Raw genomic sequence first — 22,470 nt, 5'->3', positions numbered from 1 at the left:
AGTCTCTGTCTATAACAATAAAATGTATAACGAACCATTTTATATCATAAACGTTACACACCATGATACAAATAAAAGGTCTCTTTATCTTTTAGTAATCTATTAGTAGATGCTGTTTAGTGACTGTGGCACATTTAGTTAGTTTCACATGACAAAGTATCCACTGGCAAAGTGAATGAAGAAGTCTACAAACAGAGCAGTAGTTACAGAGAGTTTCATTACTACTGAATCAGATGGATGATCCTAAACTTATTCAAGCATAGTTTCACGCAGAGAAAGATTGAATGCTATTTTTTGACAAATAACTAACCAGAGCAGAGTCCAGATGTACGTACAACTTACTCAATGATCCTATGAAAGTTCATGTCTCTTAAATGAAAATGAAACTTTATTGAATGGTTTTTCTTGGAAAACATCTAAAAGGTCTCACATCTCCCAATTATTATCATCACAAAATATCAAAAAAAAAAAGAGAGGGAAAGATTATCCAAAAGCTTAAAGGAAGATTTCAGAGTTTGTGGATGGTCTTCATGTCTACAGCTTCACCGAGAGTTCCTTTCTCAACATGATCCCACCACTTCATCAAGAAATTGTCCACCACCAATCTGAACCACGGCGACAACTTCAAACCTTCCTCCCCAGCGTCTGCTTTCCTCACCAGCTCCTTCAGCCCTTCCCTGCTCACATACTTGATCTCCGCTACTTCGTCCGGGTTTGGCTCAACCTTAACATCCCTCACAATGAACAGCAAGTAGTCCACTGCACAAAGAGGAAGGCCAATCAAACGGATAATCAATGTTCAAAGATCAACAAGAAACGTCAGGGAGATGGTAATTACGTTCGTGCTCTCCCCATTTGCCATCAGAAGGAGCCTTGTAAAGCATACGACCCAAGGGAGTGAACTCTTCCACTGGTACGTCTTCAGCTACAATACCGAGCTCGTCGAGAAGCTTTCTCTGTGCAGCATTCCTCACTCCTGGATAAGCATGATGCACAAAAAAAATGAGGTCAGTATTCAAGTTGAGCTACAATTTTCTGCAGAGACAGTAGATACCAACCGAGTGCATTCTCTTCGATAAGCTCTGAGTCACGGTAAAGAGGATGGCTGCAACAAGTGTTTGTCCACACTAGAGGGAAGGTCACCTTTGCTTTTGACCTTTGCTGTTCAAAATAGAAGAAGGAAGATAAGCCAAGATTATTAAGACCTGCATAGTAACAAGTATCTGTACACAATCATGAATTCAAAGCAGTCATAAGCAAAATACCTGGAGAAGTAACTCATAGTTCGAGTTGAATAAAAATACACTAAACGCCCTGTGAAGCAAATTCTTAGCTTCAATATTTTCCATCAGATGACCTGCATATTTTATAAGATATCATCAGTATCTTGAATACTGGCAGAGACAGGCACTGAAAATATTACTAGCTACAATCAGAAATAGTGTGTTCGACACAATCACTAAGAAACCTATGACATTTGATGCAGCTAAGTTCAGTCATAGGTGTAAAGTAAAGAAGCACATGAATTTAAATAGAAAACACTAAATGAGACTTGAACCAGGTTCACTTACAATTATATTTGCTGTCATGCCCCACAACACGATCAGTTTCGTCAACAAGAATGCATCTGCAAGCGAGACAGACAACGGGAATTTTAATTACGGTGGAGAGAGTGTATAGAAGCTTGTACTTAACATCAATAGACCTACTAAAACTTAGAAGACACTAACACTACTATTAAAGCAAAGGGAACAAACTTCCTATATAGAGTATATACAACGACATAGGTTAACCTGACTATGTTCCTCCCAACAATGACTATGGCTTTCATATAGGACAGCAATGTGTTGACTTTTTGCCCATTTGATTCCAACGACCAGCAAAAGGAACATAAAATGAAGAAACTTAACAGCTACTTAATCCATAAATCATTTATTACTACAGCAAAATCAATAGACATATGTTTCTCAACAGACAGTGGCTAATCGAAAAAAAAAAAAATCCAATTTTTCTTCTTTTTGACAAAAGGTACAATTTTTGACGAAACCCAAGAAGCGAAATCGAAGTAGGGAGAGAATCAAAGACTTACTCGTCATCGAACATGAGGCGTCTTTGAACAGCATCCATCCCAGCATCTGTCGTCATTGCGGCACCGGAGAAAGCTCGAAACTTTCTCGGTGATATGGAAACGGATCGGAGCGGTGATTGAGGAAGACGGAGAAACCGGGAAGAAGAGAGAGATCTGAAGCGAATCAAAGAGAGATTAAATAAAGAAGAAGCAGACATTGATGTGCTGTTGCATGTGGTTGGTAACTGATGCGCTCCCCTGCTTTCTCCGTTTTGTTTTATTTTATTTTATTTTATGTCCACGACCCTTACCATGTACCTCTCCGCACTCTAAAATAAACCCCTCCCGACAAAAGTGGATAAGATTAATTAAAAAGAGTTTCCTTACAAAAAGTTGTTATTTTTGAGGGGTTTATTTGCAATGTTTCCATAATTATTATTTTTTATTTATACTGGCCCTCTGATAATTTTCCCAAGTGGTTGTCTTGATCAGACTAGACTGTGGAACACAACTAGGGTTACGGCTAGGGCTTCTCCCTGAGTCGCCGCCACCACACTACCACCGAAGATGACTGGCAAGGCCAAGCCGAAGAAGCATACAGCTAAGGAGATTCAAGCCAAGATCGATGCTGCGTTGACCAACAGAGGCGGAGGAAAGGCGGGAATAGCCGATCGGAACGGGAAAGAGAAAGGTGGTCACGCTAAGTTCGAGTGTCCTCACTGCAAAATCACGGCTCCGGATCTCAAGACCATGCAGATCCATCACGATTCGAAGCATCCGAAGATCCCTTACGAAGAGTCCAAGCTCGTGAATCTCCATGCTGTTTTAGCTCCGGTGGCTGAGTCCAAACCTAAACCTGGAATCAGAGGAAGCTTAACGAAGTAAATCTTTGTGCTTCAGTTTCCTGAAATTTTATCTAAATCTTTTTATGTTTTGTTTAAGACAATGATTTGCTAATCTGCTCCCCGAATACATCGTGTTGAATGTTGATGATGCTTGTCTGCTGTTTTTCAAATGGAGGAGGGAGATGTTATATGAATAAACTGGTCTTTGAACGATTGTTGAGTCTTTGTTAATTGCAACTGTTCTTTGTATTTTGCAAGAACTTGTGTCGAGTATCATTTGGTTTAGGCTAGCGTTGTGGCTTCAGTTTCTCTGTTTATATGTTTTTGCATTGCATTAAGTGCACATCACGTTTGATTTAAGTCGCTTGTTTGTTACGTGTGTTTTCACACTTAACTTCTTTCTATTTACGTGTTAAATTAGGTGTAAAGTCGCCGTTTGTTAATAAAACAGAATATGGCCTCTTTTAGTTCAAGAATGCTTAACACAAATTGGTTGGATTCTTTGATTATCTTAAAAAGACATCTTTAATTAAGAGATCTTTGCTCTTATATGGTATTATATTGTCAGAAACCTTGTCATGCACCGCACATGGTATAGATTGGAAAATGTCACATTGTGTAATAATGTTTACCAAAATTTATTAATATTATTCTCTCATCTTTTAGTAATTGATTGTAAATTAACAATGGTAATGGCCACCAGCCAACTAAACCCACACTTTAAGACTTGACAAGTAATAATAAATAAATAAAATAATATAAAGCAACTTAATCATGATGGCCATTGAGTTAATTGACCTCTCATGCATCAGTTTCTAATTATGAATGAAGAATAGCCTTTCTGAAAACTTACAACGTATGTTTATGAATCTTGATATATATGTATAAACTAACTTCTCCCCGTAAATGAATCATCTAGTTACTTATAAATTGAATCTCAAACTTATGTCGGAACCATGTCTCACTTGGTTGCTCTCGTTTTCAAACATTGGTAGCCTGCGGTTTCGGTGTCTGGACATTTTCTTCTCCATAGAGCAACCTTTTCCTATTAGGACCATAACCGAGATAACGGTACATAATGCTCAAGAGACACTGCCTCAAGCTCACGGTATCAAATGTCTCAATACACTTCATGTCCCTCTGTCTGCACTTCGAACCCGCGTACTTTTGGTATTCCTCTAGCACCGATGACCAACACCAGTTCTGAACTTTTCTTAAGCATCCCACCAAACAACCTGTCCTATGCTGCATGCACCATATTGAGTTCAGCCTTTAGTGTTGTGTAAATAACTAGTCTCGTATAAGAATGTCATTTAATAACTAATAGTACTAAAAGCAGAAGATGAAGAGGAGCAAAGGTTGATTTATATTATTAACCTTTCCGGCTTTGCAGTGTATGAGGATCGGATGGTTTCTTACATCTACAAGAGAAAACAAAATACAGTTTACTCTAAGACTCATGTGTAAGGAAGAGGATGTAGACATCCAAAAGACTGTGCCGAGTGTTGGATTCCTTACCAACTAAGACTCTGAGAGCAGCCATAACTGTATCCTCTGGTATTGGTGTAGGAGGATCCTGCAAATCATAAACGGTCCAGTTAAAAAACCAAGAGCACGTAACAGTGAAAAGAGCAGCAAGATATCAACAGCATGGCTAGGGAATGATCCAATGAAAGCTTTGATGACTGGAGCTGAGAGACGCACCTTTTGGCTTTCGATTGCAAATTGAAAAAGCCTAATGTTGTTGGCCTCGTAAAACTTCAAAATCTCCTCAGGGTATGGTTCAGGACAAAGATAACTGCTCGGTGAATCAACAAGAAACCAAAGGAAAAAGAATTATTACACACAGTGGGAAAACAAACCCAGCAAAACAGAGGAAGGAAGAGAGAAACAAATGGTCTTACATGATGGAACGAAGATTAAGGGCTGTGAGGAAACCGAAATGCTCTGGCTTAGGAAACGAAGATCGGTAGATACCGTTTTCAACCATAGAAAAATTCTGCGGCGCGACTAACACACAACCGTCGTGATCATCAGCTTCCATTATCAAACACATCTCGAGTAAACTTGTAAAGATTTATGAAGAACAAAGAGGCAGATCAGAGAGAGAGAAACAGAGAAAGAAGTGATGGTTGGTATTGATTTGAGAGAAAGAAAGAAAGGTGTTTATATAGGCAGGATCAAGTGAAGCTTCTATTGTGAAAAGGAAGACTCAGTTTTTTACGGTAACGATTATTTCTTCTTCCTAAGGGGGTTTAAAAGTTTTAAACCCATTGCAAGGGATTTAGCGTGTGGAGCCCCTTTTTTGAATTCATTTGGTATTATCTAGGATCTTGACACTTTTATTACATCTTCCTGCTTTTTATTACATCTCACATTTTTTAACTGAACAACAAAAATTGAATAAAATGTGGTCTAACTCGAATTAAAGAAAGAAACTAGTGGTCAGATTCACACAAAACGTACTCCAGTGGTCTCGTTTGAATTTTTTTTATTTCTTTATAGACTGACTGATAGTATTGAATGAATATTTGTTGACAAGAAAAAAGACCTTAGAAAAACCAAAAGACGGTATAGTAAGTATTTATGCTATATGGATTATTTGATTATTTCTATCGGTTAAGTATATAATTTACGAGACTTAATTTTATCTATTTCTTTCTTCTTTCATGCGGAAAATCTAATAATGCTCATCATAGTCGTACAATCATAGCTAAGATTGATGATTTGGTAAGATTCATATTTAGGTCTTTGTTATTTGTTATGTCACTCATGTTTTTTTGTCGTTTGTTTAAAATACTACTCCCTCCGTTCCCGAAAAAAAGATTTTCTAGAGTATTCACGCATATTAAGAATATAATAAATATTTACAATTGAATTTATTATTTATTTTACTATATATTTTCCAATAAATATCAACCAATAGTATTCAAACAATTCAAATATTTTCAATTAATGTTTCTTAAAAGTGTACAACTTTTCAACATTAACTACTAAAATGTTCTTAAAATTTCAGAAAATTTATCATTTTGGAACAAAAAATAAATCTAGAAAATCCTACTTTGAGGAACAGAGAGAGGAGACTGACACTTTAATGTGTTTCATTAAGGTTTTCAAAACACCATATATGTATGTAATAATAAAAGTCACAACTTCTGACTATGTTTTTTGTTTTAATCAGATCAACTGATTTGTACATTTGGTACGCTATCTATCAATCCAAAATATCCTCATCATATACAAATAGAAATGGTTATAGATTTGTAAAGGAAAATTTCAAAGTGTATATTATTATTCCTAACTGAGAGTGTTTTTCAAAAAATAAATCTCCAAAAGATTCAAATTCTTTTGTCTTTAGCATTAAGGGATGAATAAAAAACCATGAAGAAAGTTTCAATCTTATGTAGAATCACTTTAAACCTTTTATTTAACTGGGTGCAAAGAAGTTCCACTGTCATCTTCAACATAATCAACATCCACCTCCGATTTTATCCGATGAAAAGATATCTCATTGTCATCTCCTGGTTCATCATCAAAATAAACACTTTGATCATCCTCGGATTTCGAGCTATGAATGTGCTCAAGATGAATATGCTTTTCATTCCTAGGTAAATCATCATGATCTACTTCAATATCATAGCACGAATATATGCTCTCATCATTTGATTTCTGGCTGCCTTTACTGCTTAGCTTCTCATCACTAACATCCACTTCTTCCCAACTATATCTATAGTTTATCTTCAAGCTCTGCGCCTGGTTCTTCTCATCAATAGGCTCTGTTGATAAACTGTTTCGATCCTCTTCTTGTTCTTCATCCGAGTTAGAACCAGACCCATCATCAGATTCGCTCAAGCTATCTTCCTCCTCACGTTTGATTACTCTCTCCTTCATGCTGTCCACAGAGGATTCTTTGTCTGATGATGTACTAGACTTTTCATCTTCTACTGCTAGTTTAGAAGATGCAAGATCTGAATCATGTCGGCTTAAGGCTATAGACATGCTCTTGTCCCTGAAGGATAAGATAGGAACAGTTGTGGGAACACCGTCTTCTTTAGACATGGAAAGGAAGCTAAGTGCAACCATTACATCGCTTATCAGAGGACGAGTTGTTGCCTCCTCTTGCACACACATTGAAGCTATCGCCACCGCTTGGTTTAGTCCCCTCTCTGAAAATTTATTCTCAAGAACTGGATCTGCCATATCAGGATATCTCTTTGGATCTCCAAACAATGGTTGTGCCTACAAAGAAATGGGAAAATAGTTTTTTTTTTAAAGAAACATTTATGGTTTTTTTTTTTTTTGAATACCAAGGAGGTTCGGGGCTGAAGTCCGTAATCTCCCCAGGCCCGAAACCATGTAACATTTATGATTTTAAAAACAGCTTAATGGTTTTGTTTACTTACCCAAGATACTAAGTTTTGTTCATCATTAGGTCTAGTAGTATCAAGAGCTCTTCGACCAGTGATGAGCTCAAGCAACACAACTCCAAAGCTATAGACATCTGATTTCAAGGTGAGATTTCCTCCTCGTGTATACTCAGGAGCGGAGTAACCATAAGTTCCCATTACTCGAGAAGTTAAAGCCACCATCTTATCACCTGTCCCTGGTCCTAGCTTATGCAGGCCAAAGTCAGAAAGCTTAGGACACAAGTCATCGTCCAACAAAACGTTTGAAGCTTTCAAGTCACGGTATATCACGGGTGGATTCACTTTATCGTGCAAATAGTCAAGCCCTTGCGCTGCACCGTACGCTATCTGCATCCTTGTCGTCCAGTCCATTGGTTCACGGTCTGATTTTGGCTCTGCAAAACCAAACATCCAAATATTTCATCTTTCCCTCGTAAGAAGTTAAAAACGTGTCGCAAGAAATAATCTATACATATACCATGAAGATGGTTTTGGAGAGAACCTCCTGTGACATAATCATAAACCAAAAGTCTTTGATCTCCATCGGCACAATAGCCTACAAGCTTAACAAGATTGGGATGATCGAGTCGGCCTAATGACAAGACCTCTGCTTGAAACTCCTTGTTCCCATGCAGTCCATGCTTGTCTAGTTGCTTTACAGCCACCACCTACACATTCTCCAAAACAAGACATTAGTTATTATGGCGAGGATGGATCAATGAAATGTATATAATTCTCACCCGGCCAGTAGGTTGAAGGGTTCCTTTGTAAACCCTGCCGAAGCCACCTTCTCCTAACAAACATTCTTGCCGGAAATTCTTTGTCGCCGTCGCTAGTTCTCGGAAAGTGAACGTCTTCAACGTCGTTTCTTCCAATTGCTCTGCTTCATCTGCATGTTTATTCTCTTCAAGAACAACAAAAATAGAGTAATAGTTGTTATTGCTGATCGAATCAAGGAATAAGAAATGGGTTTTCAATCTTCGACACTCACAAAGGTGGCAACGTTAGGACATACATACCGTGTGCATGTGGTCTGGTTTCATTGTCGTTGGTCTCATTCCTAGTTGGAGATTTTTTACTCTTTGGCGTAGAGAAACATGGAAAACAATGCATGGTGTTCCAAAATTTAATCTAAGTAATTAGAAGGGTTAAAAAGCTGTTTAAGAAAAACAAACATTTTGTTTTGTTAAGGATTTAGCAATGGCTCCGGTCCTTCGTGGAGATTGAACGACCCACGTGAAAGAAGAAACACAAGAGAAAAATGAAAGAGACAAATCCAAGCCATTGGAATTGATGATGAAGGATTACTTTTCCGAATAAGAAGGATTTTTACAAAATTCTCTCTCGAGAAAAAGTTGACCTCTCCCAAAAGCACGGTCAACATCCTTCTTTTTAGGCTAGCGTAAAATCTAAGTTGTATTTGTAAAAATAATAGTTATGCTCCCAAATAAAGATAAAAATGAATTAGTTTATCCAATAGTCAATTACAATAAGTATATTTTTTGCTATTTTTGGTATGTTATAAGTAATTTTAAAATGTTAGTCCTAAATAAATTGATAGACTATATATTATGAAAAGATCCATATAGTCTAATTGATGCTAGTTTTTTTCTTTCTTTCTGAAAACTATTCATGCTAGTATTTAATGATTACTACTTTCCAAATCATGCATACATAATACGTTTTTGTTAAATAAAATTTAGTAAGAGAAACCGGGTCGATTAAAACCCGTCCGGTTAATCCAATACACTTTTTCCCGCCACTGAAAAAAAACTAAACCGCCAAAACGAATTTCGCAATTGAATCTGATAAGACCTAAGAGAGAGAGAGAGAGAGAGAGAGAGAGAGAAGATCGAAAGGCGTAAAGATGGAATCAGCTCCGACGGGATGCTTCAAATGCGGCCGACCCGGTCACTGGTCTCGCGATTGCCCTTCCTCGGCTCCGGCCGCCGGCGATCCCGCGCCATCTTCTCAAATCCCTAACAACGAGTCGCAGAGATCTTTCCCCAAAAGTGGAAACCCCGCCGCCGCGGGACCTGTTCTTCCCAAAGCGACGAAGGCGAGAGTCCCAAGGCCTAAGCTAACACCTGAGACGCTGCTCTCGGAGGATGGTCTCGGCTACGTTCTTCGCCACTTCCCTAGATCCTTCAAGTATCGTGGGCGAGGGAAAGAGGTAGTAGAGTCGTATTCATAACCTGATCATTATCAGATCTGATGAGATAATTGGTTTTGTTTTAGGTTAGCGATTTGGGGAATTTGATAAGGATGTACAGTGAGTGGCACTCTCATCTGCTACCTTACTACTCCTTTGATCAGTTTGTGCATAAGGTCCAACAAGTCGCTTCTACTAAGCGTGTCAAGGTACAATCAATCTCACTTCTTCTGATGTTGTAACTGTTCTTAATTCATGCAATCTTGATGTTTCCTAGTGGCAATTATGAATCTGGTTTTGCAAGATTACTGAAACCAGAGTTACATTGCTCGTTTTTTTTTTTTTAAATTCAGTGACGAGTCAGTCAATCATGTGTTTATTTGATAGTTTCAAGTAGTAGAATCTCAGAATGTGTTAGGCTGTCATGGTAAATATGAATCATTGTGCTCCTCATAGCCTTAATATTTAGTTCCCTTACATCCTTTAGGTTCTACAAGTAACTATTAACTTTATATTTTCACTCAATGAGTATGTTGCATTTGCGTTAAAACTTTGGTTATGTGTTTTCCTTTTTAGATTTGTATAAACGAACTGAGGGAAAGGGTCGCCAGTGGAGTTGATCCAAATAAGTTATACGACAAGCAGGAGGAAAATGCTGCTCATTCTGATGATCAAGGTATGTAACACATATCAGCTTTCCCCCCTTGACTCTGAAAAAAAAAGAAAGGCTTCTTGTGTGGCTGCATTCCAACTTAGGTTCACTTCAGTACAATCTTGTTTTGTTTGTGATGAAAACTCTTTTTTTTTGTGTGTAGGTGATGTAGATATGGATCAGCCAAGTAATGGCGAGGAGAACGTACCATCAAAGAAGACCGTGGATGCTGATACAAATGCTGATGCCTTTCAAGACAGTATGTTGAATGAGATATTTGATAGTGCAACGGACTCCAGACCTACTCAGAAGCTACCGAGCGATGAAGAACAGAACATGGATCAAAGCAGTGAACTGACAGAAGAGCAAAGAGCACGTATGGAAGCTAATAGACTGAAGGCAATGGAGAGAGCTCAGAACATTTCCGAGGAACAGAGACTACGAATGGAAGCTAATCGGCTCAAAGCTCTCGAACGAGCCAAAGCAAGGTTAGAACCAAATCAAGCTTAGGTTTAGCTTCATTACCAGATGTTCAATTGGGATTTGGTGTTTTGATTGTTATAGTTAATGAATTGTAAACCAATGAATGTGTAAGACTTTTGGTTTGGTTTGGTTTTCTAATAAGTAGTAGTTTATTGTATGAATAAACCATACACAGAAGAGGACAAAGATAATGAAACAAAATAATAAAAAATGGTGCGACTTGTTCTCTACCGTCCAATTTAGGTGGAGAAGATAAAATAAAAGTGGCAGCAAAAAACATCGGTGGTAGGGGTAGTTTCGTCTTACTATTTGCATCAACTTTTTAATTTATTAATCTCTAAATTTCTTTGTATCTTTTGTGTGGAGGTGAGAGGAGAACGCTTTTTAGCTTTTCGTCTCTCCTCACTTCCTCTCTCTCCTCTTGTCTCTCTGTTCACTCGATTCGTCGTCTTCATCTATGTCCATTGTCGCCACTACTCTCGTTTTCTTGTAAGAGGATCGGCGAATCACATAAGAGTGATGACTGTGTAATAATGTCTTATGCTCATCTTCATCATCATTGTCGGAGACATTCCTCTTCACGTCTATGGATTTTAACGCCGGAGTTCCTATGTCCTCTCTTTCGCCTCTGATGACTCAAGGTCCCTTCAATTTCTTCTTCCTCTTCTTTTCCAGTTTTGATCCGAAATAATATATATATATATTTTTTTTTTTTATGGATTGGGTTTAATCTCGAGTTCTGTTCCTGTTTTTGGATGGGGTTGTGATGATCAGAGGCAATGTGGCAAATGAATTTGAGTCACGATGAAACGATGGAAGCTGGTTCTTACCCGGAACGACCAGGAGAGCCCAATTGTTCTTATTACATCAGAACTGGTCTTTGTAGATTTGGCTCCACTTGTCGCTTCAACCATCCTCCTGATCGTGAACTGGTGTGTTCTTGTGTGTCTGATTTTTGAGTTCAGAGATCTGTTTGGTCGGATCCAAAGTTGGAAGCTTTTTTTTGAGAGAGTGTTTTTGGTATCTCTCTTATAGGTTATAGCCACTGCAAGGATGAGAGGAGAATACCCTGAAAGGATTGGTCAGCCTGAATGCGAGGTGAATTATTCAATACTCTCTCCTCTGTTGCATAATGAAATAATGTTTATAAGAAATTTATTTTCCATTGTATATTAGCATCTTACATTGTATGTTCTCTATGTTTGGGGGTGTGTAGTACTATTTGAAGACAGGAACCTGCAAGTTTGGAGTAACATGTAAGTTTCATCATCCCAGGAACAAAGCTGGCATTGCTGGAAGAGTCTCACTCAATATGTTAGGCTATCCTCTACGCTCTGTATGTTTGTCTCTTTATATTTTATTTTATCATCAACACTTGTCACTGTTTCATCCCTTTTAGTGATTCTATGTTGTTAAATAATATGCAGAATGAGGTTGATTGTGCTTATTTTCTAAGAACCGGACACTGCAAATTTGGCGCCACTTGTAAATTCAACCATCCTCAGCCTCAACCAACAACCAGCCTCATGGTTCCTACTTCAGGCCAACAACAGTCTTATCCTTGGTCAAGCGCATCTTTTATTCCCAGCCCTCGATGGCAAGATCCCTCTGGCTACACCCCATTGCTTATGCCTCAAGGAGTTGTACCCGTTCAAGGATGGAACCCTTACACCGTAAGTTGTGTCCAAAAAGTAACCTTCAGCTAAGTCTGACTTGCTTTTGATCTTTTTATCGATGTTTTCTTCTTCAGGGTCAGCTCGGCTCAGTTTCTCCTTCAGGTACTGGAAATGATCACACCAACTACAGAAACATGCAGCAAAACGAGGCTGGCTCTCAGTCTCAAGGGTCAGTCTCGGGTCTCAATACGGCATCCTCTGTTCCATTAGGAGGGTTCTTTGCATTACCAAGTGAGAGCGTTTTCCCGGAGAGACCAGGACAACCTGAATGCCAATTCTACATGAAGACAGGAGACTGCAAATTTGGCACAGTTTGCAAGTTTCATCATCCTAGAGATAGACAAGCTCCTCCTCCTGATTGTCTCTTAAGTCCCATTGGCCTACCTTTACGCCCTGTAAGCTGTTTTCAACAAACTTTAGAAAAGAAACGCATCTTGAATTACATTAGAACTCGGTTCTAATTGTTTTCTTTTGATTTGGATATAGGGAGAACCGTTGTGTGTGTTCTATAGTCGCTATGGAATCTGCAAGTTTGGTCCAAGCTGTAAATTTCATCACCCAATGGAAGTATTCGCATACGACAACACGGCTTCAGAGACAGATGAGGTTGTGGAAACATCAGGTGGACATTCCAGAAGAGTCTCAGTGTCTGAAACAAGACAAGCAACTACCTCTGGGGAAGACACTACCAACTGATACACAGCAGCACTGAGTGAAGAAGAGAGCTTCAAAAAACTTTGATTTTTCAGAGAGGAATCTGTAAATTCTTGTCTTTCTCATTTAATCTGAAGCATTTATATTAATAATGTATAGAGGAGGTGATTTATACAAGTAATATCTGATATGATCGCCATTGTTGTAATATTCATTTGGTGAATCAGGTGAATAAAAGTAATTTCCTCATATTTTGACTTTGGAGGAAATAATAAGGTACACACTGTCTTACCGGTTAAGGTCTTATGGTTTTTTTTTTTTAACGTCCTATGGTTAATAATCTTCTTACTACCGGTTCAAGATTTATCATATTATAACTGTTGACTTTTCATATATACTTTTTTCATATTATTACTGTTGACTTTTCATAATTCTTTTTTCAATATCTGTCTTTTTAACAGTCCTGGTGTTTGCATTTTATTTTTGTCAAAAAAGGAGCATGAATCCGATAGCTCCACTACAACAAACTAAGCTTTGGTAATGAAATCGAATGACGTAGAAAGATCTCTCTATTTCTCATCAATCGTCGTCGAAGCTGAATCAGCTTGAGGGGAAAAAAAAATTCCAGATCAGCGTAGTCGTCACTACTTTTGTTGTCTAGCGAGCCTATATAGCCCAATAGGAACAAGTTCAGCCCATATTAAATATTGAACAAACAAAAGCCCAATTTATTATTAAGCGGCGTCGTTTGCTTCACTCAATGGGTTTGCCCTAAACAGCTATGAGTATATAACTTATGTGTTCATCCCTCTTTCCTTCAATCTCAGTTTCTATGATCTAGGATCTCTGGTTGTGTTTGAAAGCTTCGTTATTTTTTAGTTTTTTTTACTTATATGATCTCTGAGGTCATCTACAAAGCAAAATAGGCTATAATTTTGTATCAATTTTGTGTCGGAAGATGACAACATCAGTTCATTCAACCTCGATGATATTATCTTCATGGAAGTCTTTCTCTTCCATGGAGTAGTCCTTTGGAGGAAACACTATTACACTTTATCATAATTGTTTTCCCATATTTGTGCTAGTCTATGTCGGAAAATCTAAGTTTAAAGTCATCTATAAAGCAAACAGGTTATATCTCTGTACCAAATTTGTGTCGGAAGATGACAATATTGAATCTGAACCTCCATTACAATTTTTCTTCATGGAAATCTTCTGTTCCTTGGAGTTGGTATATGGAGGTTCATATTAATTAATCTGATATTCTGAATGTGTTGGCTGTGGGATAATTATAAATTTTGTTATGGAATTGTCTTGTTGAGATCATTATTTCAGCAGTGAAGCAACAACTTATTTGTAAAGACAAAACCATTGATACATACCAGTAACAAATTAGGCCAAGCTTATCAATACTACATAATGTGTTAGATTTGATCCTGCAAGGCCTAACCATCAACCCCAAACTGTCTAACGAATCTAGACATGAATTTGCTTCATTACAGTTTGCATTAATTGGCTCTCTAATAGAGCACTTACAGTTTCATATACCAAAGGAGTGATTTGAACGAAACTGTGCACTAATCATTTGACCCTACAGTACATGGACTTGTACAAGTAAATGGAAGATGTATAGAGACATTTCTGCTTCAGTATATACTTGAACCCATTAAACTTTGAAGGGTCCGGTCTTAACTAAGGGCCCATAAGCCCATATATATTTTTCTACTGTGATTTTTCTTCGGCCACATTACATATTTTTGTGTCGATTCATTGGGCTCCGAATATTTTAAATATTAATATTTAAAATCATTTTAAAATAGTTTTGATTGGGGCTAGTCATGAGCATAAAACTAAACCTGAACCGAAAAAATCTATTTGTACCTATTTTAAAATGTAAAAAGGCCGAGTGGGTTTTGACATTTTATAGGGTGTTACAGAGGATATCCAAACTAGGGGTGTCAATTCGGGCTGGCCCGGCCCGGTCCGGCCCAAACCCGCTAAGCCCGTAAATTTTTGAGCCCGGTCCGGCCCGGCCCGAAAATAATTTGGGCCTAGAATTCAAAGCCCGGCCCGGCCTTTATAGGGTTACAGGGCTTTTCGGACTTTTGTGGGCTTTTCGAAAAATAATTTGTCATTGTCATTTCTATCGTTTTAATACATGTGAATTTTCATTAAAAAAAAGAGTTTCATTTTTAAAAAATAAAAAAAGTATAAAGTGAGTTTAAAATTTTCTTGTCTATCACAAATTTTTTATTTTTTCGTATGTTTTAAAAACATTTTATACACAAACCAAATTTAATAAGATTTAAATAATCAAATATCAATTAAAACAAAAAATATAAGAGAACAAAATTTATGATAAACATGGTCAAACGTTTTATTTTCAAAATATATACTTTTGTAAAATTTAAAATGTAACACTTGTAATGATGAAACAATAAAGTGCATTAAAAACTTTTATATTTGCTTTATTAGAGTTTAGATAAAAATATTAAAATAATATATCAATACTAATAATAGTTTCGATTACAAGAAAGAAGGATAATATTTACGCTAAAATATAAATTTCGGGTTTTCGGGCCGGCCCTAGCCCAAACGGACTTAAGCCCAAAATACCCAAAGCCCAAATGGGCTTAACCCGAAAGACCCAATTTTTTTTGGGCTTATAAAGCTAAGCCCAAGCCCGGTAATTTCTAGGGCTGGGCGGGCTCGGGCTACGGGCTTCGGCCCTAATTGACATGTCTAATCCAAACCTAAAGTGTTATATGATCGAATGAGTAACTCGAAGAACTAAAAAACCGAAATAATATTCGAAAAAACTAATCTGAATATCTAAATTACTATGCATATATGTAATTGAAACATAAATATATATACTTCAAATATTCAACTTCATATTTGTTTTGATATAATATCAAAAAATAAATATTAAATAAGTATTTTAAATATCCAATTCTATATAAATATGTATATATTTCTTATGTTTTTCTTTAAAATTTTACTTTGGATTATCCCAACTGATCCGATATAACCTGAATCCGAACTATATATAATTACTTTATGAGTGCTAGGATGTGATACAAAACTGATCCAAAACCAATGTGTCATATCCGAACCCGATCTGAACCCAACGGTTATCCGAAAGCCCAAACCAAATTGGGTCAAATTGAATATTCCTTTTTATACAGATACTTGTAACTTTCTTAGCACGTATGTATATTTTTTGATTTGAAGTGTTACGTGTATATTAATTATTTATGTTGGACATGATTGGAGAAACCATGACGCGGGGGAAAAGTAAACAAACACGGACCCCGGAGACAGAAATGCGACCCAGCCCCGAGTCGCACACGCCTTGGTCCAAAGTCTTTCGTTTACTCGGTTTTTTACACGGCGGTCTAAAAAATCACTGTATAATCGATTTTTTAATTTCAATAATGACTATTTCTTATTCACACATTGAGTCTCACATACGTTCTCCAGTCGAGTCCAATTCAAATACATAACTCACAGTATAATCAATTTTTATTTCAATAATGACTATTTCTTATTCACACATTGAGTCTCACATACGTTTTCCGGTCGAGTCCAATTCAAATACATAAGTTCATAACGCTTTTGTAGTTTGTTATTTTGTACTATACGTTATACTCATTAACGTAACTATTCCAAATACCTCGAGCTGATTAGTAGTATTGACAACTGATGTAATAAAAACCTAAAGTATGCATTTAGTTAAGGGAAAACACGCGTGATCTATAGTTTATTATAATACTGTAATGGTTCTTGTATGATCTAATTACTAATCTTTCTTAATTTTATTTAAATGAAAATAATATAGTAATTAAAAAAACAGCTAAAAAGCGTCACAAATCAGGACCTAGAATACGAATTGCAAAGATTTCAACGGTCAACATTCCAATACAGTTCACAAAGATTAATCAAAGTTTTCCATTTCGTACCTTTTCATATTTCAAGCTTATACAACCTCTTTGACCACGTCCTCCTATCCTATGTATATATATTATATATAACTACCAAACCTCATACATGCATGTATATAAACACGTAAAGAATCAACTTTATTTTATATAAACATCACATATTAAACCAAACAAACAAGAAAGAAGAAGAGATTATGGTGTTACCATGGAGATCAAGAGGAGGAAGAAGAGCAGAGAGACGTAACCTATCGACTCCCGGCGATACCTCTGTCGTGAAAATTAAAGTCCCGGCTCAACTCCGATCATCAAAGATCGAGCTGGTTCAGTCACCGCGCGCGCCGTTGACACCGCGTGATGCGGTTGAGATATGCCGGAGACTTGAAAACGCGACGGCTCGCGAGGAAAATGCAGAGTGTTTGGAGATTGTTAGTAAAATCAAGAACTTGGCAAGAGACAACGGAGAGACGAACAAGAAGTGTCTGCTCCAATACGGCGTCGTTTCGGAGTTAACTTCTTGCTTCCAAAGATTCGCGTCGACGCGCGAGGAACACGCGCGTCTGTTGGAGGAAGTCTTGTCTGTTATAACTTCTTGGTTGCCTCTGAGCCGAACAGAGGGTTTCTCCAAGATGGGATCAACTGCTTCCCTCAACACTCTCGTCTCGTTCTTGAACGCTCCAGACGCTAAAACGAGGCAAAACGCTCTGTTTATTATCAGAGAGGTTATTGCAATCGACAAGAGGTTTGTCTACGCGTTAACAGACATCGAAGGAGCTTGCGAAGGATTAATAAAAATCATCAAAGACTCTGTCTCTACAAGCTCGACGAAAGCATCTATAATGGCAATATATAGAATCATCTCATGCGACAACAAGACCGCTTTAAAACTCGTGAACTTGGGTTTGGTCGCATTGATCGCAGAGATGATCGTGAACAACGCCGAAAAGAGCGTTTGCGAGAGATGCCTCGTGGTTCTAAACGTCGTATGCGACAACGAGCAAAGCAGAGAAGACGTTCTTGGAAACGCTTTGATCGTTCCTCTTATAGTGAAGAAGATCCTACGCGTTTCGGATCTCGCAACGCAATGCTCGGTCTCTATTCTCTGGAAGCTATGGAGAAAGAACAGAGAAGATGTGTTGCTTGAAGCTCTTCAAGTTGGTGCCTTCGAGAAACTCTTGGTGGTTTTACAAGTCGGGTGCGAGGAGAAGACTAAAGAGAGAGCCAGCGAGCTGTTGCGGAACTTAAACCGATGTAGAAACGAGATGGAGAACACAAACTGTGTCGATTCTTCTATGCATTTGAAGAACGTGAAGAAATCATTTTAAATCAAACAAACAAACAAACACACAACACAATTCTTTTTTGTATTTACTCTGTTTTTGAAAGTTGTCTGAAAATCATTATGTTTCAATAGTCAGATACAGTTTTTGTCCATCACTTATCAACTCTACATCAATAATTTTACCTTCATCTTCAGACAAAACACAAGAAGCTTCCGGAAAATTCAGCTGTTCCGCTGCAGTTCTTACAAGCTCCTCTATGCTTCGAGGCACCCACAATACAATCCCACGTCTTCTTTTCTCTTTGGAATCATTCGGATGTGAAGAATAGACTGTACATTTCTTCTTATAAACTTTATCTGGAGATAGATCATTCAAACAGCTCGTTAATGTGTTAAACATTCAATAGAAACGTTAGTAAGTTCAATATAAACTACCTTTGATCTCTTTAGAGCTATTCAGAAACGAAGACATCTGAGAAGTCTTAGCGTCTTCAAGTAGTTTTATCAACATCTTGTTTCCACAAACTAGGGCTTCATCTAGAGGAGTATTTCCCCACCTGATTCAAATACAAATAACAGTTAATAAACCGCTACTTAAATATATAAAATTGATCAATAATTCGTTAATCTTTAACCTTGCATATTCCTTGAATAATATGTCTAGTCGCTAGTCATTTATGCATAATTACCATTTAATGATTTTTTGAACATTACAGTTACTTAGTTGGTAAAATAGAGAATCAGAATATTGTATATATATACCTGTCTTTTTTTAGGACATTAGCACCTGCTTCGACCAACTGTCTTGCCAAGAGATACAATCCTTCAGAAGAAGCAACGTGAAGAGGTGTCCTCTGATCATAATCTTTAGAGTTTGGATCAATACCATTGTTGAGAAGACGTTTTAAGAAATCGCTGTCTCCTTTGGCAACCACAGTGCAAAGAAAAGTCCCTGCGTTCTCTATACTCAACGTTGCACCTTCTTTCACAAGCAAGGTAGCAACACGATCGTTCCCGTTCTTGATTGCTTCTAGTAACGGCGTGTTCCCCAGTTTATCTTTGATGTTTACGTCTACTGATTCTTGAATAAGATACAGTGTGATGTCTTCATATCCTCTAGAAGCTGCAAGATGCTGTTAAAAAAAACATATTAGATATGTTTCAAAGTTTGGTTAAGGAGAAGATTTGAAAAGAGCATACCAAAGGGGATCTTCCATCATAATCTGTTTTATTTGGGTCAGCTCCAGCTCGGATCAAGCTCTTAAGCTGGTAAAGATCACCATAGAAAGCAGCACTATTCAACTTCAAAGCTAGCTCTGCCTCTTGTTTACTGATATGAAAGGTTATATCAGATTCCAGCTGCTTAATCCGGCCGTTAGATTCTTTCCCTTCAAGCAGATTGTTGAGTATCCTCCGTCCATCGTGGAAATATATCTCGAGTATGTTCATAAAAGATTGTTTGTCTAGCCTTAGAATCCTACACAGCTCGGAAACTCGAACTGTGTAAGGCTGAGGAATGTTGCAGAGGATTGAAATCTCTCCAAAAGAGTTATCTGGTTGAAGTAGTGATACTATCTCCTCAGATCCATCCTTAGCTGTACCTATCTCCTCCTGAGTTTAAGTTACAAAAATCATGTTTACTAACTTTTAATTTTGAGACATTTACTAAGGGTTTAATTTGAGATTTGTTTACCAATACACCATGACAAACGAAGTAGAGTTGATCAACAACACTTCCTTGCTCCATTATTACTTCTCCAGGGAGAAAAAATTCTTCATGAAGTCTTATAACCTGTAAAAACAGAACAATAAATGTCTGAAAATGAAACTAATACTACATGCTATGGTTTCGGGCCTGATAGATTACAGACTTGGACTCCGAACCGCCAGTATTAAAAGATGTATACAGTCCAAATCAATAAGGCTTACAATCTGGTTAATGAACTCAGATGAGCAGCCACGGAAGAGAGGAACTTTCTCAATATACGACAAGTATAACGTTTGAGCAATCTGCAGTAACAAACATAAGTTATAAATTTTGAATATGCAATTTTTAAAGCATGCATCTGATCTTCATTACCTTAGCGCGGATAGAGACAGGTATGTCTTGAAGAACAGCTGCTTCAGTGTAGCTACTTTCGTACTGCAACCGCAAATGACCAGTGATCTGACCACGGATGTTTCTACCGAGTTTGTTTCGGTTCATATACCTCATAATATCCGCCATCTTGTCCCTGAATCTCTCTGTTTTCGAACCTTTTACTATCAAAGCTGTCATGTTACCGATCAAGTAAGCTCCTAGAATCATGTCAAATGAAATGTAGGCCATTGCGAATATCATTTCCCGCATATTAACCGCATGTATATCTCCATAACCTGCATCAAACTGCAACATCAGAAACATAACATGATTGACCTAGTTTTGAAATTTTTTTCCAGAACTTACCAACAGTTGCCATAGTGACAACAGCGAAGTACATAGAAGTGGTGTACCGGGTCCAGAGATCGATCTCTCTAAACTTAGCGTAACTGTAGTCTCCCAGTTTCAAGCTTCCGATCCAGGTGTATCCTTCTTGAGAAGCAGGAAGCGTGGTGGCCAAGTAATAGAAGATGCAAGCAGCGGTGTGAGTGCAATAGAGCTCCACAAATATAAGCTTGACGATTCTTGTGAAAAGATAATTGATTCTTATGTCTTTCTCCATTTTGTGGAAAAACAAGATGACTCTACGAACTCTATATAGCCTTATCAACAATAGGTATCTCACTTCTTCTTTTCGACCTGCTACCTGTTTTCAAATCCACAGTTTCAAATATTTGCCATTTGATTTACGAAGTAGTGAAATAAAAAAAAATGTGTACCTTGTAGATGATATCCCATGGCATGCATGATAGAAAATCAATAATAAAAGTTGATTTTAAGTAGCTGCAAAAGTTGTTGTACACCATAAAGAAGAGTTAAAAGCTCATTCCTTTAAACAAACAGAGGAGAGAGCAGTTAATAGTACCGTAAAGCGATGGAGCTGCGTCTATAGACCATTCTGTAAGTTCTGCTATCTCTATAAGCCACGAAGAATGTTAACACGATATCGACTAAGAAAGCGATTTGGCCAAGGATGTCGAGGATGAACAGATTCCCTGGTAATCCCCTGAAGAATCCGAACTCCAATGGAGTGAAGAAGGAAGAGTAAAGTGCCCATATCACTATGAACATGGTCCACGCCTTGTAGCATCTACCAATCGATTAAAAAAAAAATCTAATAATCAATCTTTCAATTCCGATTTTAATATTTTTGAAGCTAAACTAAACAGAGTATGCTCCAGCAAAACAAAGTATTCTTCGGGTTAGGATCAGTCTCAGTGGTTGTTAGCCAACGGTTATTTGTGACCACTGAGAAACTGATTACGTTGTCATTAAATGGCGGGAAAATGGATGAATAAGAATAAACAGCACCCATGTCCCTAAGTTTTTTGTTTTCACTATAATTGACCCCATATTATCAGTCTAATCAATTAGACCCAACCATCCATCATCTAAGCGAAGTACGTGGCTAAATTAAATAAACAAAAATGTTGTGAAATAGTAAAATAATTAGGGACTTGGAACAAAATATTTAAAAACATATGACTGGATATGATTTTTTACCGCCTTACCCGCTATCAGGATGAACAACGGAACCTCTCGAAATGTCTCTGATTCCGTTAATGACGGTGAACTTTCCGCCGTTACCTCCGGTGAAATCTAATCCTAAGAAATTCGTTAGGGGATTGAATCTGTTTCCACCCGATTCGACGATCCCTTCTTCTCCGAAATCATCATCCACCTCGTAATCCTCCAACTCCACGTCCGAGTCGACGTCGCTCCGGTACGAAACTCCGCCGCCGCTGCTACCTCCCATTACCTCTTAATCACGTGAATCAGATAATCGGAGATTTGACGAAGAAGAAGAAGAAGAAGAAGAAGAAGAAGATAACCTCTCTCTCTCTTCTCTCTTATTCCCTTTTATTTTATGAATATTCAGTTACGTCTAAATTTGGCGGCTGAGTTTTCAACTTTTGAAAATGATCAGATGGTGGAAAACAAATAGCAACTCGAGTTATTTTGGTGAACAATAACATCTAAGCGACAAATTTATAGACATTTTCGTTTTTTTTTTGGGAGAGTGCTTTATTAAATTAATAATTATTCTTCTAAAACGTATATGGGTTTAGTTACAAAACTTAATTTATCTACCTTATAAAACGTTATGACATATGGCCAAAATAAAAGATAATGATGAATTGATGATGTAGAGTGTGTATAAATACCTTTGA

At 37.6% G+C, this 22,470-nt stretch overlaps 8 protein-coding genes across 8 annotated transcripts; 4 read left to right on the top strand and 4 right to left on the bottom strand.

The window, feature by feature from the left end:
* Window positions 1–370: 370 nt before the first annotated feature.
* LOC125587558 (isopentenyl-diphosphate Delta-isomerase II, chloroplastic-like) lies at window positions 371–2,365 on the bottom strand. Its single transcript, XM_048758288.1, has 6 exons — window positions 2,090–2,365; window positions 1,572–1,627; window positions 1,266–1,357; window positions 1,059–1,161; window positions 839–976; window positions 371–759 (listed from the first exon to the last, which is right to left on the bottom strand). Exons 1-6 carry the CDS (start codon window positions 2,284–2,286, stop codon window positions 509–511), a joined length of 837 nt encoding a protein of 278 aa, XP_048614245.1. The 5' UTR covers window positions 2,287–2,365; the 3' UTR covers window positions 371–508.
* A 125-nt stretch (window positions 2,366–2,490) lies between these two features.
* LOC125587559 (protein METHYLENE BLUE SENSITIVITY 1-like) lies at window positions 2,491–3,126 on the top strand. Its single transcript, XM_048758290.1, has one exon. It carries the CDS (start codon window positions 2,636–2,638, stop codon window positions 2,951–2,953), a length of 318 nt encoding a protein of 105 aa, XP_048614247.1. The 5' UTR covers window positions 2,491–2,635; the 3' UTR covers window positions 2,954–3,126.
* A 14-nt stretch (window positions 3,127–3,140) lies between these two features.
* On the bottom strand, window positions 3,141–5,251 carry LOC106453212 (tyrosine-protein phosphatase DSP3). The gene is made up of 5 exons (XM_048758289.1): window positions 4,818–5,251; window positions 4,618–4,711; window positions 4,432–4,489; window positions 4,291–4,334; window positions 3,141–4,158 (listed from the first exon to the last, which is right to left on the bottom strand). Exons 1-5 carry the CDS (start codon window positions 4,967–4,969, stop codon window positions 3,895–3,897), a joined length of 612 nt encoding a protein of 203 aa, XP_048614246.1. The 5' UTR covers window positions 4,970–5,251; the 3' UTR covers window positions 3,141–3,894.
* Window positions 5,252–5,314: 63 nt separating this feature from the next.
* Window positions 5,315–8,482, bottom strand: LOC106454397 (receptor-like kinase LIP2). The gene is made up of 5 exons (XM_013896522.3): window positions 8,339–8,482; window positions 8,060–8,223; window positions 7,798–7,987; window positions 7,317–7,714; window positions 5,315–7,152 (listed from the first exon to the last, which is right to left on the bottom strand). The coding sequence occupies exons 1-5, from the start codon at window positions 8,430–8,432 to the stop codon at window positions 6,337–6,339; spliced, it is 1,662 nt and encodes a 553-aa protein (XP_013751976.2). The 5' UTR covers window positions 8,433–8,482; the 3' UTR covers window positions 5,315–6,336.
* A 643-nt stretch (window positions 8,483–9,125) lies between these two features.
* Window positions 9,126–10,767, top strand: LOC125587556 (TIMELESS-interacting protein-like). Its single transcript, XM_048758285.1, has 4 exons — window positions 9,126–9,492; window positions 9,558–9,680; window positions 10,048–10,147; window positions 10,287–10,767. The coding sequence occupies exons 1-4, from the start codon at window positions 9,187–9,189 to the stop codon at window positions 10,631–10,633; spliced, it is 876 nt and encodes a 291-aa protein (XP_048614242.1). The 5' UTR covers window positions 9,126–9,186; the 3' UTR covers window positions 10,634–10,767.
* A 183-nt stretch (window positions 10,768–10,950) lies between these two features.
* Window positions 10,951–13,185, top strand: LOC106453193 (zinc finger CCCH domain-containing protein 33). The gene is made up of 7 exons (XM_048758284.1): window positions 10,951–11,247; window positions 11,381–11,538; window positions 11,642–11,704; window positions 11,823–11,942; window positions 12,034–12,279; window positions 12,357–12,677; window positions 12,769–13,185. Exons 1-7 carry the CDS (start codon window positions 11,193–11,195, stop codon window positions 12,976–12,978), a joined length of 1,173 nt encoding a protein of 390 aa, XP_048614241.1. The 5' UTR covers window positions 10,951–11,192; the 3' UTR covers window positions 12,979–13,185.
* A 3,889-nt stretch (window positions 13,186–17,074) lies between these two features.
* Window positions 17,075–18,314, top strand: LOC106453209 (U-box domain-containing protein 21). The gene has a single exon (XM_013895468.3). It carries the CDS (start codon window positions 17,075–17,077, stop codon window positions 18,200–18,202), a length of 1,128 nt encoding a protein of 375 aa, XP_013750922.2. The 3' UTR covers window positions 18,203–18,314.
* On the bottom strand, window positions 18,219–22,310 carry LOC106453208 (potassium channel SKOR). The gene is made up of 11 exons (XM_013895466.3): window positions 21,811–22,310; window positions 21,165–21,389; window positions 21,019–21,082; window positions 20,606–20,945; window positions 20,240–20,535; window positions 20,089–20,169; window positions 19,853–19,951; window positions 19,360–19,770; window positions 18,922–19,292; window positions 18,595–18,716; window positions 18,219–18,516 (listed from the first exon to the last, which is right to left on the bottom strand). Exons 1-11 carry the CDS (start codon window positions 22,053–22,055, stop codon window positions 18,278–18,280), a joined length of 2,493 nt encoding a protein of 830 aa, XP_013750920.2. The 5' UTR covers window positions 22,056–22,310; the 3' UTR covers window positions 18,219–18,277.
* Between the last annotated feature and the right edge of the window lie 160 nt (window positions 22,311–22,470).

This window comes from Brassica napus, chromosome C5 (genome assembly GCF_020379485.1).
Source record: "Brassica napus cultivar Da-Ae chromosome C5, Da-Ae, whole genome shotgun sequence".
NCBI classification, from domain to species: domain Eukaryota; kingdom Viridiplantae; phylum Streptophyta; class Magnoliopsida; order Brassicales; family Brassicaceae; genus Brassica; species Brassica napus.
This window is presented reverse-complemented; position numbering and strand designations above follow the sequence as displayed.